The 17,108-nt window shown below is 40.7% G+C and overlaps 1 protein-coding gene across 1 annotated transcript; it reads right to left on the bottom strand.

The window, feature by feature from the left end:
• Positions 1 to 420: 420 nt before the first annotated feature.
• On the bottom strand, positions 421 to 16,758 carry LOC147227265 (transketolase-like). Its single transcript, XM_086159684.1, has 14 exons — positions 16,423 to 16,758; positions 14,609 to 14,726; positions 13,856 to 13,969; positions 12,588 to 12,685; positions 9,035 to 9,226; positions 7,802 to 7,920; positions 6,313 to 6,509; positions 6,040 to 6,204; positions 5,175 to 5,331; positions 4,600 to 4,730; positions 4,421 to 4,504; positions 4,160 to 4,253; positions 3,914 to 4,036; positions 421 to 1,186 (listed from the first exon to the last, which is right to left on the bottom strand). The coding sequence occupies exons 1-14, from the start codon at positions 16,527 to 16,529 to the stop codon at positions 999 to 1,001; spliced, it is 1,887 nt and encodes a 628-aa protein (XP_086015810.1). The 5' UTR covers positions 16,530 to 16,758; the 3' UTR covers positions 421 to 998.
• Between the last annotated feature and the right edge of the window lie 350 nt (positions 16,759 to 17,108).

The following is a 17,108-nucleotide window of genomic DNA, read 5'->3' as shown; positions in this document are numbered from 1 at the left end:
TGCTGATGTCAGTATGCTACTGTACCTACATGTGCTAACACTAATTTAATGTGACAAGCATATAGATTCTGATAAGTATGTAAAGATATTTGCTCATGTATTTGATAAACTTGATTATGGCATCACATTTTTTGAACAGATTAATTTTATGACATGGTGGTTATTGTGGCAGTGCTTACTGAAAAAGACAGGATTAAGGATTTGAGGCCACCACAGCAACAACAATGTCATTTGTCTAGGCTTACACAGATGACAGTGATAAGAAGTAAAGCTATCATCCTTTAATTAAAACCCATTAACCGGTGTACAAGTTGAAAAATAATTTGTTTCAGGGTGTGAGAATGTAGTTGTAAAAAGAAAAAAAAAAAAAAACACTTTCTTTTAAGCCTGCCAAGAAAATCACAGACACATGTGTTGTGAAGAAACCATCCCTTTATTGGTGTGAATGTCCCATCCGGGTCGGGGTTAAAGCCATTAAAAGCAGTCAGTGCTTGAAAATTGACCAAACCAGAGTTTTTCCCAATCTATTGACTCCAGTGAGGTTGACGTTTGATTGACCGTTGCAGCGGATGCGGTTGCATGTGATGCTGCGCTGAAGACATCAGAGAGGTTCCATACAAATGACAGGAAGAAGATTTTACTCCAAACCATGCCCTCTGCTTTTATCAAAACACTACATCAGTACCAGTACTTTCTTGGGAAGGAAGGGAGAGGTTTGGGTGGAGTAGTGTGTGTGTGTGTGTGTGTGGCGGGGGGAGGAGGTGAAGGGGAGGAGGTCTTGTTTACTGAACTCACAAAATGACCTGGGAGTGGGGGGAATCAATCACATCTAAAACAGTTAAAACCCAAGAAAAAAAAAAAAATCATACAAATTCTCAAGTTGTTTTATGGGGACGTAGAACACAAGTGGGCGAGAAGTTCAACCCCCTCTCGTGTTGCTTTGTTTGTCTCCACGGAGATACCAAATTAACCCTCACCATGTCCCTGCCGCAGCATTCTTACTTGGCGTTGGCGGAGCCACTGAGCACCTTGCGGACCGCCTGAGCGATGGCATCACGATCAATACCAAAGACCTGGAGCAGCTCGTGTGGCTTGCCACTGCGAGGAAGCTGGGAGACAGCCAGGCGGTGGACGGTGAAACCAGTTTCGTTCACGACGGCTGAACACACTGCCTCACCAAGACCACCTGGTAAATACCATGACAGGGACAAGTCAGGATTATAAGACAACATGATACGACAAAATATTGATTGTTAATGTCTTAAGGTGAAAATGTCCATTTTCTCTCTATTGGTTTGATTATGAAAAAACACATTTCCGGATTTGTCTCATTCCTTTTTTGAACACTTATGAAAATATCTAATATAATCTGATCACTGAACTCACCTTTTGAATATGTAAGTAAAATAACCAAAAAAAAAAATTTCTTGTGGCCCCCATTTTCTTATAATTGCATAATCAACCAAAATTTCAAGGTAACTTCTTGCTCATTCTAAAACTTGTGAGTATATTCTTTTGATTATTTTTTTGGGGGGGGCAGGCAAGTCTTGCACCCTTTTTTTTAAAAAAATCTCCAGGTATTTCTTGATAAAAATTCAAGTGAATTATGGGAGTTCACATGTTCAGTTTTTGATATTAAAACATCCAATGTACACATCAATTACACAATGGTTGATTTATAGGTTATATACATAAATTACAGACCTTTCCATTTGAATTAAGCCCATTATTTATTTTCCATAGATCCGCTAGTCCTTTCCCTTCATATTCCACCCCTCTGTCAAATTTAATCTATCACACTTTTATGAGTGACTTCGCTCCTTGGTCCTCTAATACAGACTGACAAGATCAACAACGCCCTCCCTTTATATTCTTACTTTCTTCTGTTTCACCCCCCCCCCCCCCCCCAAACAGCGTTTTGTTTGTTTTTTCTTTCTCCAAACTGCCACCTGGATGACCAAGTGAACATGAAGGATCAGAAATTTGAAAATAATTACTCGTATATTGTGAAAGATTTTCTACACTCAAGCACTGTCTGTCCGAGGTTGCTGGAGACTAGGACATGGCAGTTTCAGGAATTTATTTTTAAAACCAGTTTTCTGAGCAGTCACATACTTATTCTATCATGTGACGAAAAAGTATGCAAAAAAGTTCAAGCAATCCTACGTTTTTTTTGTCAGTCAACAAACCAACAGAACTACTAAAATACTACGGCTATAGGTCGTATTGACCAAAGGACAGCCTTTTATTTTCTTGAGAAGATTTTTTAAAACTACTGTTTCTGAGTTTGTAGCACCCTAATGCTGAAATGTGAGATACTGTCTGGTGAGTTTCATCTTGGATTAGACGCTCTTCTGCAAGCTTTTCTCCGGGCAATCACAGTATCTTGATTTTACTAAATGAAAAACCAAATAACATTCCGAATGTCTATAAACCCGACTCATTCAGAAACAATTTAGAGTCGCATAACACATTATATTTTAATCTCAGAGTTAATTGAAATGCCCCCCCCCCCTTGCACTTGTCATTTATATCAAAATGATTTGATTAAGAGCTTAGTTCATGATTGTGACACAGTATTCAGTATTGTATTCAATAAGAATGTACCTACAAGAAAATATACCCATTTGGGCATCATTATTTAACACCCAGTCCACTGATGGGATTCAGTTGATTAGACCTGACACGTGTTCAGAAAACACGCTTTATAAAACAAATTGATTCACCATTTAGTGTGAAAAAGCAGGAAGCTTATTTTTTGCACGAGCTAACTCTCTACTGACTGAGGTTCTGTGTTTAATGACGGCACCCTGTGTTTGCTCAGTAAGCTAGTTCTGGCTATGTATTTGTCCAATGTTATAATTTCTGATTATTTCATATGTTAAATGCAGAAGTTGTAATGTGTATGTTAGGGCATTTTGGATATGTTGGAATTTGTTAAGGCTCTAAATTACATTCTATCATGCAAAGCTTATGAGTTGGGAGATAGATTTAACCTTCTTACTGCAGAACGCCCAAGAAGAGGGCACCTATATGTTATTTTACTGTTTTAGGTTTTCCAGGATATGTGAGATCCTGCACCAAGTTGTTACACTGTGACTTTACCATATGTCTCACACAGATTTGTCTTGAAGTGTTTTTGTGGACTGCGATGCTGAAGGCCAAGCATTAGTTTTTTTGTTGTTTTTTTTTTGCTTGCGTCTGCAAACACACAGTTAAAAGGATAGGAAGCTAAATATATACACAACAGCACAAACAAAGAGAAAGGGAGCAAAGCATTCTGGACACTTGTTTTTGTGATTCTGGTATTGTAAGTAGGTCAGTGAGGGCCCAAAGGCCAGGCTGAAATTAAGAAACACTGACATGATCTCTCAGCTCCTCCTCACCCCTCCCCCTCTTTATATTCTTCATTATACAGTTTCTTTATTGTCCATCTTTCTCTTCACACACACACACACAACCGACCTTCCTTACACGTCTCTTCTGCATACATTGTATACATAATTCATCCTTCTTCTCCTCTGCTCTACTGCACAGAGTCCTGCTTTATCTAGATATCTCTTTGATACAGACCTTTGTCCTCTGCTGCTTGGGGACTATTTATTCATGACACAAACTACACAAATACACAGGCAGATGTAAAATTAATCTCCTTGCCCGCTAATGTCATATCCTGATTTTTAGGTCAGTATGACTATTGCTAGCATTCAGTGGAACGTCTTTCGAAGTAGTTCATATAAAAATCTATGCTTCTATATCGGTCACATCCATTAAGTGTAATCGTTTTGCTTATTAATGTATCATTTTAATTGAGTGTTTTATTTGAAGACCTTTATTGATTGGATTTAAAAGACTATATAATGGCATATTAAACAAGCACTCTCCAATTAAATGTATGCTTTTAAACCCTTACCCTCATAGTAGTGATCCTCCACTGTGATAATGCGTCCCCTGGTGGCCCGGGCATTCTCAATGATGGTCTTAGAGTCCAGCGGTTTGATGGTGAACGGATCGATTACACGGATGTTGATTCTCTCTGTGGATAAAAGTGAAAGGTCGGGGTTATTTCCCTGCGTCCTAGGACACATTTCCACAGATATTAAACGACAAGGGTGGCACAAAGTGGAATGAAATCCTTTGTTGTCTTTCTTCCTGATACCTTTCTTCAGTTGCTCAGCAGCAGCCAGAGCCTCGTGGAGGGTCACGCCAGCTCCGATCACAGTCACGTGGTCATCGTTGGTTTTGTACACGACCTATAAAGCGCAAATATATTCATGCGTGGGTCCACGTTGGTTTTTCTTTAATGTGGGATAAAAGAGCATATAACCTAAAAAGGGGATGATGTGTTAAATGTCTCTAAAACAAAATGATGCTGGAGCTTTTATTTATCTACGAATAAATGTCGAAACCTGCTACAAACCTTAGCCTGTCCGACATGAAAGTCCTCATTGCTGTTATAGATGTTGTTGTTCTCTGGGCGGCTTGTTCGGATGAAACACAACCCCTGGAAAAACAGAAATATCCAATGTGTCACAAACAATTAACCTTATAATTCATGATAAAATTGTATTTAGTCTCCGATCACACGGGACTGAGTACCTTCGTGTTGGCGGCAAGCTCTACGGCCTTCTCGGTTGAGACGCCGTCGCTCGGATAGAAGATTGTTGCCGTGGGAATGGACCTAAACATGGCCAAGTCCTCCAGGCCCATCTGAGAGGGTCCATCCTCTCCTATGCACACAAACACCGGCAAGAGTAAATCCTATGCTTGCTGCAGTTGTGAATAATTCTAGCAGACTGGCATGCATTCAGGCTGCAAACGTGGCATGCAGTGTACCTTAGGAGGTGGAGGAGAAGGTGAAAGGGAAGGAGGAAGAGGAGGTGGTGAAAGAATAAGGCCGCCCTGTCATCACCTCCATGACTCAGAAACAGAGAGGGACGGAGCGAAGGGGCAGGTAGGGGGTGGGGTCAGGGGGGTGCTGATACCAGGACAGGGAGACGGACGGCCCAGAGAAGGTGAGAAGATGAAGGGAAAAAAGTTTAGGATTCAGGGAAAATAAAAGGCAGTACCACCTAGGAGAGGTTTAACCCGCCGTCAAATGACACCTCACGTTACATTAGTTCACCAAGAACAAGCGACCAACAAATAACTGAATGTGTTTGTGATTGTCTGACCGATGGAGATGCCAGAGTGGGAGCCGCAGAGGTTGATGTTACTCTCGGATATCGCGGCCATGCGCAGCTGGTCGAAGGCGCGGGAAAAGAAAGTGGCAAAGGTACTGGCAAACACCACGTTACGATCCCGTACTGCACATCCTATGGCCACGCTCACCTGAAATAGAGGAGGGATAATGAGACATGGAGAGAATTGAGATCGATGGCTTGTGTGGGATCAATAACAAGACAATATGACAACCTAAAGAGGCAGCATTTGAGTACTCACTGGGAAATTAGATCAACAGTGGGGAAATATTGACTTTGCTGCAGATTTACATAGATGAGTCTTTTTTGCAGACTAAGAACATAAATCAGGCTTCCAACATCTTTCTAGAGATTATTTTAGGGACTTTTCTTGTCATTTTAATTCCCTGGTAATCTCTCCCATTTCCTTTTTGTTAGCTCATAGTAATAATCAGATTCTCTTATTTTCACACATTTTTCATACCATACTGTTTCTGTTAATTCTAAGGGTTCGTCGTTTTTCTTATCGTGAGATAAATTATTGTTCAACTTTTGGTGTTTTATCAATTTTTCAGAACCAATTTTAGGTCCTTCTAGTGTGAGATCCCTGTTTGAGACTTTATTATTCACTGCCACATCAAACGACTAATAAAAAAGTACATTGCTGGTCTGGTTTAAGGGCTACTTTCATTGAACAACTACATATATATAGTGGTTATAATGTTTCAGTGACAATCTTCTAAATCATAATCTGTACACATAAGAATAAAATCTGGATAGGTGACATTGCTGTTGATCTCACTGTCAGAATATATGGAATATATATATAAATATAGATGAGACAGTAGAGTGAGTTTACCATGTTCTGCTCTGCAATGTAACACTCAACAAAGCGGTTTGGGTGTTCATTTTTAAAGAGTTCCGAAAAGGTGGAGTTCTTGGTGTCTCCATCCAGAGCCACGACATGCTCATTGTAACGGCCCAGCTTGGCCAGGGCCATGCCGTAAGCCTTCCTCGTAGCAATCTGGTTTCAGAGGGACAGAATATTAACGGCAGCAAAAATACAGGCATATCATGCACCCTAGAAAAGCCAAATATCTTTTTTTTTTGTTCCCGCTGCAACAAATCCAACCTTGTCTCCAGGTTTGTAGCTTGGAGCGCTTGGCATGCGGATGTTGCGCAGACTAACAGGTGACACATCCTCATTGGGCGGAGAGGGATAGAGACGCTTGTTGCAACTTATGATGCGGCTTTGCAGGTCCTTCACGACATTCTCAGCCATGTCTTTAGGAAGACATTTACCATGCCAGCCCATCTTATCCTCTGCGGCTGAATGATACACAAACACACATTCATAAGTGAAAAAGTGATTTCAGGTTTGTCTATGTCGTGAGATTGCCTACACAATAGTGATGAGCCTTCTTCAAATGTCTGTATAGTTTCTTCTGGTGTATGTTTTTGATGCTTTTTTAGTCATTCCATCTACTCTTTTGTCGCTGCTGCAAATCACTGCTGTTTGTGGAATCTGCCTTCACTTTTTCATCTTGAATCTATCCAATTTACTGCACCATACCCTTAAAAAGGCTGTGAGGGGGCACTGACTATTTGTAGGTCTGTTTGATGGATTGTGTAGGGATCTAATACAGTCATGTTATATGAGCCTTACAAAAATCTCCTAGTGACAGAAAAATACTAATACAGTACAAAAACATATTCAGGTCAAATGCTTGATCAATGTTAAATTACAATGACGTGTTGTTTGAGAGATGATTTATTGAGTACCCGTATCAAAAAGAAAGTATCAACTAAATTAACTGACCATGATTGATACTGAGTGTCAGATGTTCAATACTGTAACCTGCTACTCTATAAAACAATGTGCACAGTATATAGAGCAAACCTGTGCTGAAAATATGGTAAAACTAGCTGGCAATCTTCTACCTCACTGGATCACAATTGAAAAGTTCATGGGTCAGAGGTTAGAATCACCTGACCAGACATGCAGAGACATATTCCTACTCCACACGCACATCTAGTTGTTATAACAACTCTACACGTTTACCCTCACACTGAAACACAATTACACACAATCCCCTTTACAGTTGTCATAGCATGAGCATAATGGGGTGTTGCCCAGAGTGTATCCTACACATTCTCAGGGATTAGCAAGCACCAGCAGCTAAAGCATTAAAGCGTCGCCTGGGATTACAGCGAGGGAAGGCCCCACCGGAGTGACGGTGGGCCTCCAGTACAACTGAGAAAACTTCGGACATAGCTATTGTTCCCAGGCAGCTGCCACCATTTACCAAGTCATCATCTACAAACAAGGCACTGCAGCAGGCCAGAATGTCAGTATTACGCATTTCCCTCCAGGATCAATAAAATATTCTGATTATAACACAGCTCTGAAGTCACTCTTTCTCCTTTCATATGTCACTCAAAGAATTTCCTCTGTGGTATTTTGTCTTCCGAATTTAAAGCACGGCGATAAATGTATGTCGATTTACATGAACAATACGGTACAACATCGGGGTTCAACTCATGTGACAACTCCTCTCAAAATCTTTTCTTTCATCAGATCTTTAACCTCATTTGAACAACTTTGTGTGGGTGATAGTTACCTGGGATACCCTTGCCCTTGATTGTCTTCGCAATGATGGCTAGTGGCTGATGGCGCGGTTGACTCAGGACCTTACACAACTCTTCTACACTATGGCCGTCCACGATGATGGCATGCCAACTGTAAGAACACAAAGGATTCAACATCAATCCAATCCACAGGTGAGTTCTGGTCCCCCAAAAGGGTTTTATTTTTTATTTGAGGAAATCATGATCCCCCCAACAATCCTTTGTATTGTTCTTAGTTTATCTCATAACTTACCTTGCGTATTTGACATACAGTGATAAAAACAGTAATATTGTTGCATCTTTTAAAACTTGTAGGACTAATAAGTTATTTCAGACTCTATTTTACAAAGCTCTTCATTGCTAAACTGTGTCTGAAATAAGTAAGGCCTGCAGCTCACACATACTGTATATCTTCTTTTGTTAATATCAATTTTGTTAATCTAATTTATACTCTAGGAGGTGAAAAGGCAAAAAGTTGACCATTGGCTATTTCATCAAACCTGTTCTCTTTCAATAACTAATTCTACAATGTTCAAATTATTTTAAGACCAGATGTTTATATCTGACGAAGAAATTAAATAGATACAAAATCTAAGACACTAAACTTTTCTGTTCTTGCAAGTAAAACCTGAAATTGAAATAAAGTGTTCCTAAAAGTGTATTTTCTTTTTTTCTGCTAAGGATTTGTTATCTTGGCATCTCTGTTTTGTTGAGATTGTTAAAAAGCCCCTGCTGCACAGCACCGTCTTAGCCATCTATTTTCAGGTATGGATTACCCCCCTTCCTCCCCCAACCAGCACTTGCATGCACACACACACACGCAGGCACGCACGTATGCACTCATGCATACACACACAATGTCGTTAAGCAGTTTGTGAGGTATTGTTTGTGAGGACCAAAGATTTTTTTTGCAGCTTTTCATACACATCTTAGGTGATTTTGAGCCAATACATTTCATTCGCAGATCATCACATTGTGTTTCAAGCAATTTCTTAATTGAATTTTTTTTTTTTTTTTTTTTTTTTTATTCTTTGCAAGTTTTGCAGATTTTTCTTTTGAGTGTGGTGCTGACTTTCAGGATTTATTTTTTTCCAGGTCACATCTGAGGTTGAGGTCTTTAGCGCTTGCTGAGGTCATTTTTTCGATAATCTATGATAAAGATTCAAGAAGCTAACTCTAAAAATCCTTCTACATCCACCCTCCAACACCCCCCCCCCCCTCCTTACCCAAAGGCCTCACAGCGCCGCTGATATTTTTCGACATGGTGTTGGAGAGGAGTTGGATCACTTTGACCGAGGCGGTTGATGTCCAAAATGGCCACCAGGTTGTCCAGCTGGTAGAAGGAGGCAAAGGACATGGCCTCCCAAACAGAGCCCTCGGACAGCTCTCCATCACCCAGGAGGCAGAACACCCGGTAACTGCAAAGAGATGTAGATGTTAGATCATCCCGAGCTCAGACATAAGTGTGTTTCATATTCCCCTGAGCGCATCCATGCTTCCTCTGATTCCCTCCAGCGCTGTCCACTGTGACAACTGACCCTCACACCTAGACACACACAAAGACACACTCCGGCCCCCCTGCCCCCTCCCACCGCTCTCTGATCACTCTCACTCGTTGCTCCCGCGGTGTAACCACTTCTGACAGCTTTCCAGTCAAATAGACACATTCTCATTAAAGCTGGAAGATCTGCCGAGACACGGCGCATTACAGCACGCATTCCAACCCTGAACGCAAGTATAAAACAAACAGTGCAGAATGAAAATAGAGAAGGAAGACAAGAGCGGTAAGGAATTTCAAAGAGGTAGAGATGGAGAAAGGGAGACAATTGAGACTGGAGAGGAAGGGAGCAGTCACACTCGTTATACTCACATGGAAACCTGAAAGGCTGGTTTCCACAATTACATCATTTTGTGCGGATCTTTTTTTTTTTTTTTTAGCTTTACTAACTGATAACCATGCAGTCGAGGAGTAATGTTTCATGTCTACAATTTTGAACATTTTGGCAGAGGAAATTGGGGTATTAAAAAAAAACCTTGAAGGCAAGACAAAAAAAAAAATGTAGGATCATCTGGCTGCTGCAGAAAATAAAAAAATCTTTTTGCAGCATAGATGCGATGATACAGTACAGTATTTAGAAATTAGAACATCTCTGTCCCTTTGGAAATGACGTCGTAAGTGACAGGATGTGTGAAACACCAGTGGGGTGTGTGTGTGTGTGTGTGTGTGTTTTATGACTAGAGGGTGCACTTCGTTTACAGAAATCAGTTTACATGTTCTCGTTGTTAGAACTCGACTCCCTGTCATCAGATAAAAATAACACTCTGGACTCAAGTCTGCAATGCCCCATTGATCTGAACTGATATGTTCATTCCATGATCAACTGTAATCTATAAAATCCCAATCTTCATGTTTGCTTTCCTTTTTCAAATAATTCTTGCAATCCAATGCCACTACTTGAATAATAACACAACAAAAGCAAACATTTCTCACTCATTCATTTGTCAAATCATCATTTACGATACCTTTATCTTGCTCTTAAGATAATGGATCATCGCAATTGCATAAAACTAAATTTTACTTAAAGTAACCTTTGTCATGTTAGCAAATATTGTATATCTGTACAAACACCTGGTACATCATTATTTTCTAACACATTTATCTCTTAATATATTCAAATATGTGTGATAGATGTGTTACTCTTCCATGCAAGGTGAGATTAAGAGCTGAGGTCATCGAGATACAACTCCACAGATATAGCGCATCACTGTCGAGCGGGGAAACCCACACACACTGATACACATACACACACAACTGATACCAATATGTAATTCATCTGACAATTTCATATTACAGACATTCACCACTGAGAAGAATTGAACCAAAGCTGTAAAATCAGGAGGCAGAGAACACTGTCGCCATCTCGGCCTCATGGCAAACTGCATTTGACAGGTTCATTCATGCATTTTTTTTAAATGGAAACCACACCCTGAGACACCTACATCATCTTTAAGATCCAACAGAATTTCATGCTTGCCGTTCCATTTTACCCGGTAGAGTAGGCTATACATATGCGTGTGGGAAGGGCTAGTAAAGCTGCCATTCAGCAGTTTTAATTAGCATTTCCCACAGTCAGTGATGCAGCCTTCTAAGACTTTGTAGCCGTTATGTTGCATCAAATTAACTTGACAAGCTGCTGTAAGCATGGGGGGAATGTATGCATGCACATACACGTAAAATTGGCAGACATGCCTGACACATACAGTATTATCAATGACGCCGCTCTAAAAGATGCCACTGTATATGATGCGCCAAAAGGGATTTTTTTTTTCAGTGCAGAGGTGATGGGAGAGAGTGAAGCAGAAGGAGAGATGGAGGGGAGGGGTTGGGCTCTCGCATGTGTGATTATTAGAGCGGAAAACAATTGAGTGCATACTGAATGTAGAGAGAGAGAGAGAGAAAGAGAGAGTAAATTAAGGGCAGCTAGTTTTAACTGCAAGCATGGTGTGTGTGTGTGTGTGTGTGTCCCCAAAAAAATACTGATTCAAATGCTATGACCACTTTTTACCAAAATGCACCAATTTGTAGCCCTCAGATTCAGAGCTCAGCTGAAATGTTTGCACGTTTTATTGCTCCCGACATGTGGGGTAAGCATGTTTTGTTCACTTAGAACAAAGGAGATACATGTCACGATTCGTCAAAGCAATGTCCATCCCAGTAGGAGTTGATTTGTTATAAAACACCGGGTTTGAATTATTGCTACATTTGAAGCCTTTAAGATGATGGACAGTTCCCCACAAAAGTATGAAAAACATATTTCCACTCTTTCATCTATCTATCATCGTGGTGTTGGTGGCCCATATTTATACATACATACATAAATACATATACGTTTGTATATATCTGTATATTTTTGTTGTCAGACACAGAGATGTTAGCTTCTCATTCAAATAGAGTTGGACTGGATGGCACTTGTCTTGTGATTTTTAAAGAAAATGCCTTCCCATAAATCAGTATAAACACAAGTATTAACATTCAGCTGTACTAAGCCTCTAGTCGTCTACTCTGATATAACCTTCCCAGTACAATTTTATATAACAGTACCATATTTGTTGAGATTACAAAGTCAACCATGATAAAACTCATTTTTGATTAAATTTAGCAGCCTCCAATGAAGAGGAGATGAAAAACCCACATCAAAAACAACGAAATTCTAAATGTATAATAACATTTGTAAGTATATTTCATAAATGCTGAGACAGGTGCAGGTTTCAAAATAAAACCAAGCATGGTTCTATATTTAATGTTTTGATCAGTTCATTAATTAATCAGATCAGATGGGTTTATATCTTATGCAATTGTCCATGTGTAAAATGTATGAAAAAAAGACAATAGTCTCAACCGCTACTTTCCTTAACCACTCTGATCCCGGATTGGTGATCAGGGCAGCATTTTCTCTCCTATTATCAGATAAAACTGTCATTGAGGATTTGTTCCAAAACTCGGAAATGTCACCTGCCAGCACTGTTCTCTGCAATGCACACTGACTGTTGTGTGCTCTCAGATAGTCTATCTCAGCATGCACTAATGCTATATGGGCTACTGGAACCGTGTGTGTGTGTGTGTGTGTGTGTGTGTGTGTGTGTGTGTGTGTGTGTGTGTGTGTGTGTGTGTGTGTGTGTGTGTGTGTGTGCACGTGCGCGCACTGCAAGGATCACTGCTTACATCAGTATATCAGGTAGTTTATGTTTACTCAGCGTATGTGTTTTTGTGTTAGTTACCTGGCTTTGTCAAAGTATTTTCCAGTGTAAGCCATTCCACACGCAGCTCCCAGACCTTGACCCAGAGATCCTGTGGCAACATCCACAAACTGCTGCTTCTGTTTACATGTATGCAGGACCACACACACAGATACACACAAAAGCCCTCTATCAGTAGATTGCAGGATGAAAATACAAATAACAATTTTTGTTTTGACTGTTTAACAAAATTCAGTGATTTGTTTGCAACGGCAACCAGCGTGCTACCCCAGGAACAAGAGGTTGTTAATGTCCACAGCTGAGGACACGTCATGTTTTCACACAGCAACACTTGTGTCACTCCATCTCCTGCTTCATTCAGTGAAGGAGTGTTTGTGTCTGGAGATGTACATAATGTGCAAATTGTGAGCATATTCTGAATAGTGTCTGACTTCTACATCAGCCAGCTGATTCTATCAGCCGATATTGTCCTTTCACAGATATATTGGTATGCGCATACAGTAGACCTTGGTTAATGATGTAAAAATTTTGTTTGACTGACCAAAACATCCCTCACATTTTGATATCTATATTTTGTTATTTTTAACATCTAGTTTTTATGTTAACCGGATCCAATCTGATTCCTATTCTCCCTTAAAACATAATGCTTGGTGTCTCTCTGATGTTGAAATCATGCCGTTGTTACAGACTATTTTATGTTTTTTGTGTTCAAATGACCTTGCCTTAAAAAACTTTTTTTTTTTTAATTGCTGGGCAATTTCAGTGTAGTCAAAAATTTGGTGCAACAATACTTGGGGAAACTTCAAGTGTTAGTACTTTATGATACTTTTGGTACATTTTACAGAAAGTAATGATTAAGTTAATATATATAGAATATCTAAACATTTCCCCTCAAATGTTCATAACTTTGTTAGCTTCAAAAATCCAGTTCTAGTTCTGGAGTAATTAAAGCCTCATCGAAAGTATTTGTGTTGATATTTGCCTGATATGTTTACAGATCCGTGTGAATTATAGTTTAAGAAGTGCTGTTTAGATAGGGTCCTGAAAAACTGCAAATCTCAAGTTTCGGTATGGCTTTATCCAATTGACCATTTGGCAAATTATTGGAGGATGTTGTCTGATACATATAGATACAGAGCAAAAAAAAATGGTTTTCAATATACGAATTTGATGTCGCTTTCTGAGTTTTTTTTTTTTAAATGCATCAAACAAAATCAAAAAAGAAAAACAAATGTTTGATATGGTTATGAATAAGATTCTTTGATTTCCCAGGTGTAAAGAAACCTCACCGGCACAGGGTGTCCCTCCAGGATGGAATCGACCTTGCGGAGGTTGAGGAGCTCATTCTCCTTCAGGTAGCCCGTTTCTGCCCACACGGCATACAGCACTGGAGCTGCATGACCCTGACAACACATTGGTGAGAGGCTCAAAGAAAATAGATTCAAGATTCATCGTGTTTACTGGCATGTGTACAGTGTGTAAACTTGTTTCCCTGCACAATGAAATGTTTACCTTGCTGTCCGCAGTGCATTTCGATATATACTGATAATAATTGTAGTGTAAACGTTATAAATATGAACGGTGTTGGCAGTGCAGATAAAACATTTGACTGCAGCAATAGATCACGTTGGTTGAAGTTACTGATGTTTGTTTCCAGCCATTTCTGAAGCCCTCTTTTTAAACATGCTGCGAGGGAATGGTAAATTAGGCTCAAGCAAGCTGAACACCTTGCAGATGCAGAGCAAATTCAATTTTAAAAAACATCATAAAAGCACACAGTCCACTTATGTCTCTGTGCAGTCAATTTAAAGCATTTGAGCTTCCTAATTTAAACATTTTTAAAATATCTCTATCTAAATGTTATGCCCTTTTAATGATCTGGGAGTGGATTTATCCGCAGCTATGAAGGCTATCAGTGAGCTGTTACGGTGTCATCCTAATAATAATGATGATAATAATAATAATAATGACAAATATAATTTGTTTTAGATGTGTGTTTTTATGTGCTGTTTACTGTAATTAATGTGTGGACGTGTCTCTACCTTTGAGAGGATAAAGCGGTCATTGTTGGGGTTGCGGGGGTCATCGGGTCGGTACTTCATGGTATGAAAGAACAGCACGGACATAATTTCTGCCACGCTGCAACATGATGTTGGGTGCCTGAAACCAAATGATTTACATTTCGTATTACCGATTCAATTCGAGTCTATATTCATATCCAGAGCAAACTGTGAGCACAGGGATGTATAGAGGGAAGGCAAGAGTGACACAGAACATCTGGCATTCATAAAAGGAGCGACAGTTTACCGTTTCTTTTTCTTTTCTAATTTAATCCTGTGGGTTAATTGGTGTGAGACCATCTGGAGTCGGAGTATTACGTAAAGCATCGCTGATCGCACGTCATTCGGACAGACTTTGTCAGGTCAGACAGTCAGTAGGCACATTTACAGTCTGCTCACATACAGTGGAAGTCTGTCTCTTTCTTTTTTTTTCACAGACATGCACACAAAGCAGAGGGATGCCATTCAATGCATCTGTTATTTTGCGTTTTCATGCCTCGCTTGTTATTCTTCTCTGTACTCTGAAATTACATGCCTGCCTCACTCAGGCCTCCACTGTGAAGGCATTTCCCTTTTACTGCCCTGAAATGCAAAATGTGATCATAATAGTAAAGCATGAGCAAAAGTGGAGGACGATAACGTCTTGATCTGCTGGATGAATCAAAAACACTGGCCTTAACAAAATGATTAAATCAATTAAACATAGTGGAATCCACAGCTGCAATTTGCAACTAACTACAATCCAGGAAAGTCGATGTAAAAGATTACAATAATCAATCAAATAACTAATTAGCAATGTGAGATTGTAGAATGAATGAGTCCTGAGATCCGTTCATATGGAATTTGCTCATACATCTCCCTGGTTTTGCATAAAAAGAACCAGAGTCTTAGAATTTTCTTTGCGATTCAAATGTCAGACATTTTAATTCATGTCTATAAAAAGTGAAAATCCGATGCAAGTTAACTAATTTGTTAAGCCTATTAGTAGTCTTAACGCAGTAGGATAACTGGAATCATCTTTATCGTCTTTGGTAAATTGAAAATCCATCTGTGAAGGTAACGAGATAAGCGAACCGCGATGTACGCGTCCAAATATAATGTCCACGTTCATTTCTCATTTCGCTCATTCGGTTGGAATTTATTTTTAGAAATGTCTTACTGGTCGTGTCATTTTCTGCGTAAGTCCCGCTCAGTGCGGCCGACCCGGGGAACTGCATCGGCGCGCAGCGGCACCACAGAAGCGTGTGTAAATACAGTCTCCCTGTTCACACGCACAACGTCGCGTCCACGGTGGCTGCGTGGGGTTTGTGCACCAAGCTGATCCGCGCTCACCCCCCCTCCTCGCCGTTGCATAAGGGATCAAGGAGCGTTAGGACGCCGGAGGTTTTTTTTTTTTTTGCTGCAGAGCCAAACACTCGGGAGCATCCCAAGCCAACAAAAGCAAATCCCATCCAAATGCAGAAAGTGATTGCAAACATACGAACAAATAGATAAAGTGAAAATGAAAGGGAAATAAATGATGGAGCTATGCGATCTTTGAGCGCGTCGCTGTGCAGAGATGCGTAAATTGCACACACGGCACAATGCCAGATGCCGCTTTTTACGCAGTAAATGTGAACATAATATTTTCTATTTTTACCCATTTCCCGTCTCGCTTTGCTCATCTGCAATTCCTTTTAATTTTTTTTTCTTTACTTAAATAGGAACAATCTCCCGCGGGCAATAAGGTGTCGTTGCGTGACCGCTCGTCTCGCTCACGGTGGAGAACCGTGCGCCCCGCAGCTCCCCCTCCTTACCCGCTCCCCGCGGCGGTGGTCGCCTTGATGGAGTTGATCCGGAGGCGGGCGGCGATGTTCCTGAGCGCCTGCACTGTCTGCTGGTCGGGTTTGTGGTAGTCCTCCATGTGGCTGGTGCGGCGGACGAAAAGTACACGCAACTAAGAGTTAACGTCCCCTGTCGCGGGAATGAAGGCGATGGTGCGCGGCGGTCGAACGCAGGGGGTTAAAAAGAGAGAGGGGGAGGCGTTGGAGCCGATTTAGGGGGGCGGGGGGCGTGAGCGACTAAATCCTAGGAATATGGCTAATCTTGCGCTAAAAGCAGACTCCGGGTTCTCCACACTCCCGCGCAAGCGCACACACACACACAGGTTCATCCAAAGACGCGCCCAGATAACATCAGCGCCTCGCGGTGGCTGCCGTTACGATCCCGGCGCTTTACGCATCATTAAATACTATGGGGGATATTTTAATCCGCGCGAGTAAACGTGGAAAGAAGATGCATTCACACTTGTTTTTGGACCACCAAACCACACCTAATATGCACGTTAAAAAGGCCCGATTTTAACACCACTTGGGCCCAATCCGAACGCAGCATCATTCTCCAGCGTGGAGAGGCGGAATTCACGGTGGACGTAAAGTGGACATTTCAAGTGAGCGGTGTAATGATGCGTCCACTTCCCGAGAATGGGCTTTTCCTGTAGCTG

The sequence above is a fragment of the Fistularia commersonii genome, chromosome 14, assembly GCF_037954325.1.
Source record: "Fistularia commersonii isolate RoL2024-O1a breed Wild chromosome 14, RoL_Fcom_v1.0, whole genome shotgun sequence".
Lineage (NCBI taxonomy): Eukaryota > Metazoa > Chordata > Actinopteri > Syngnathiformes > Fistulariidae > Fistularia > Fistularia commersonii.
This window is presented reverse-complemented; position numbering and strand designations above follow the sequence as displayed.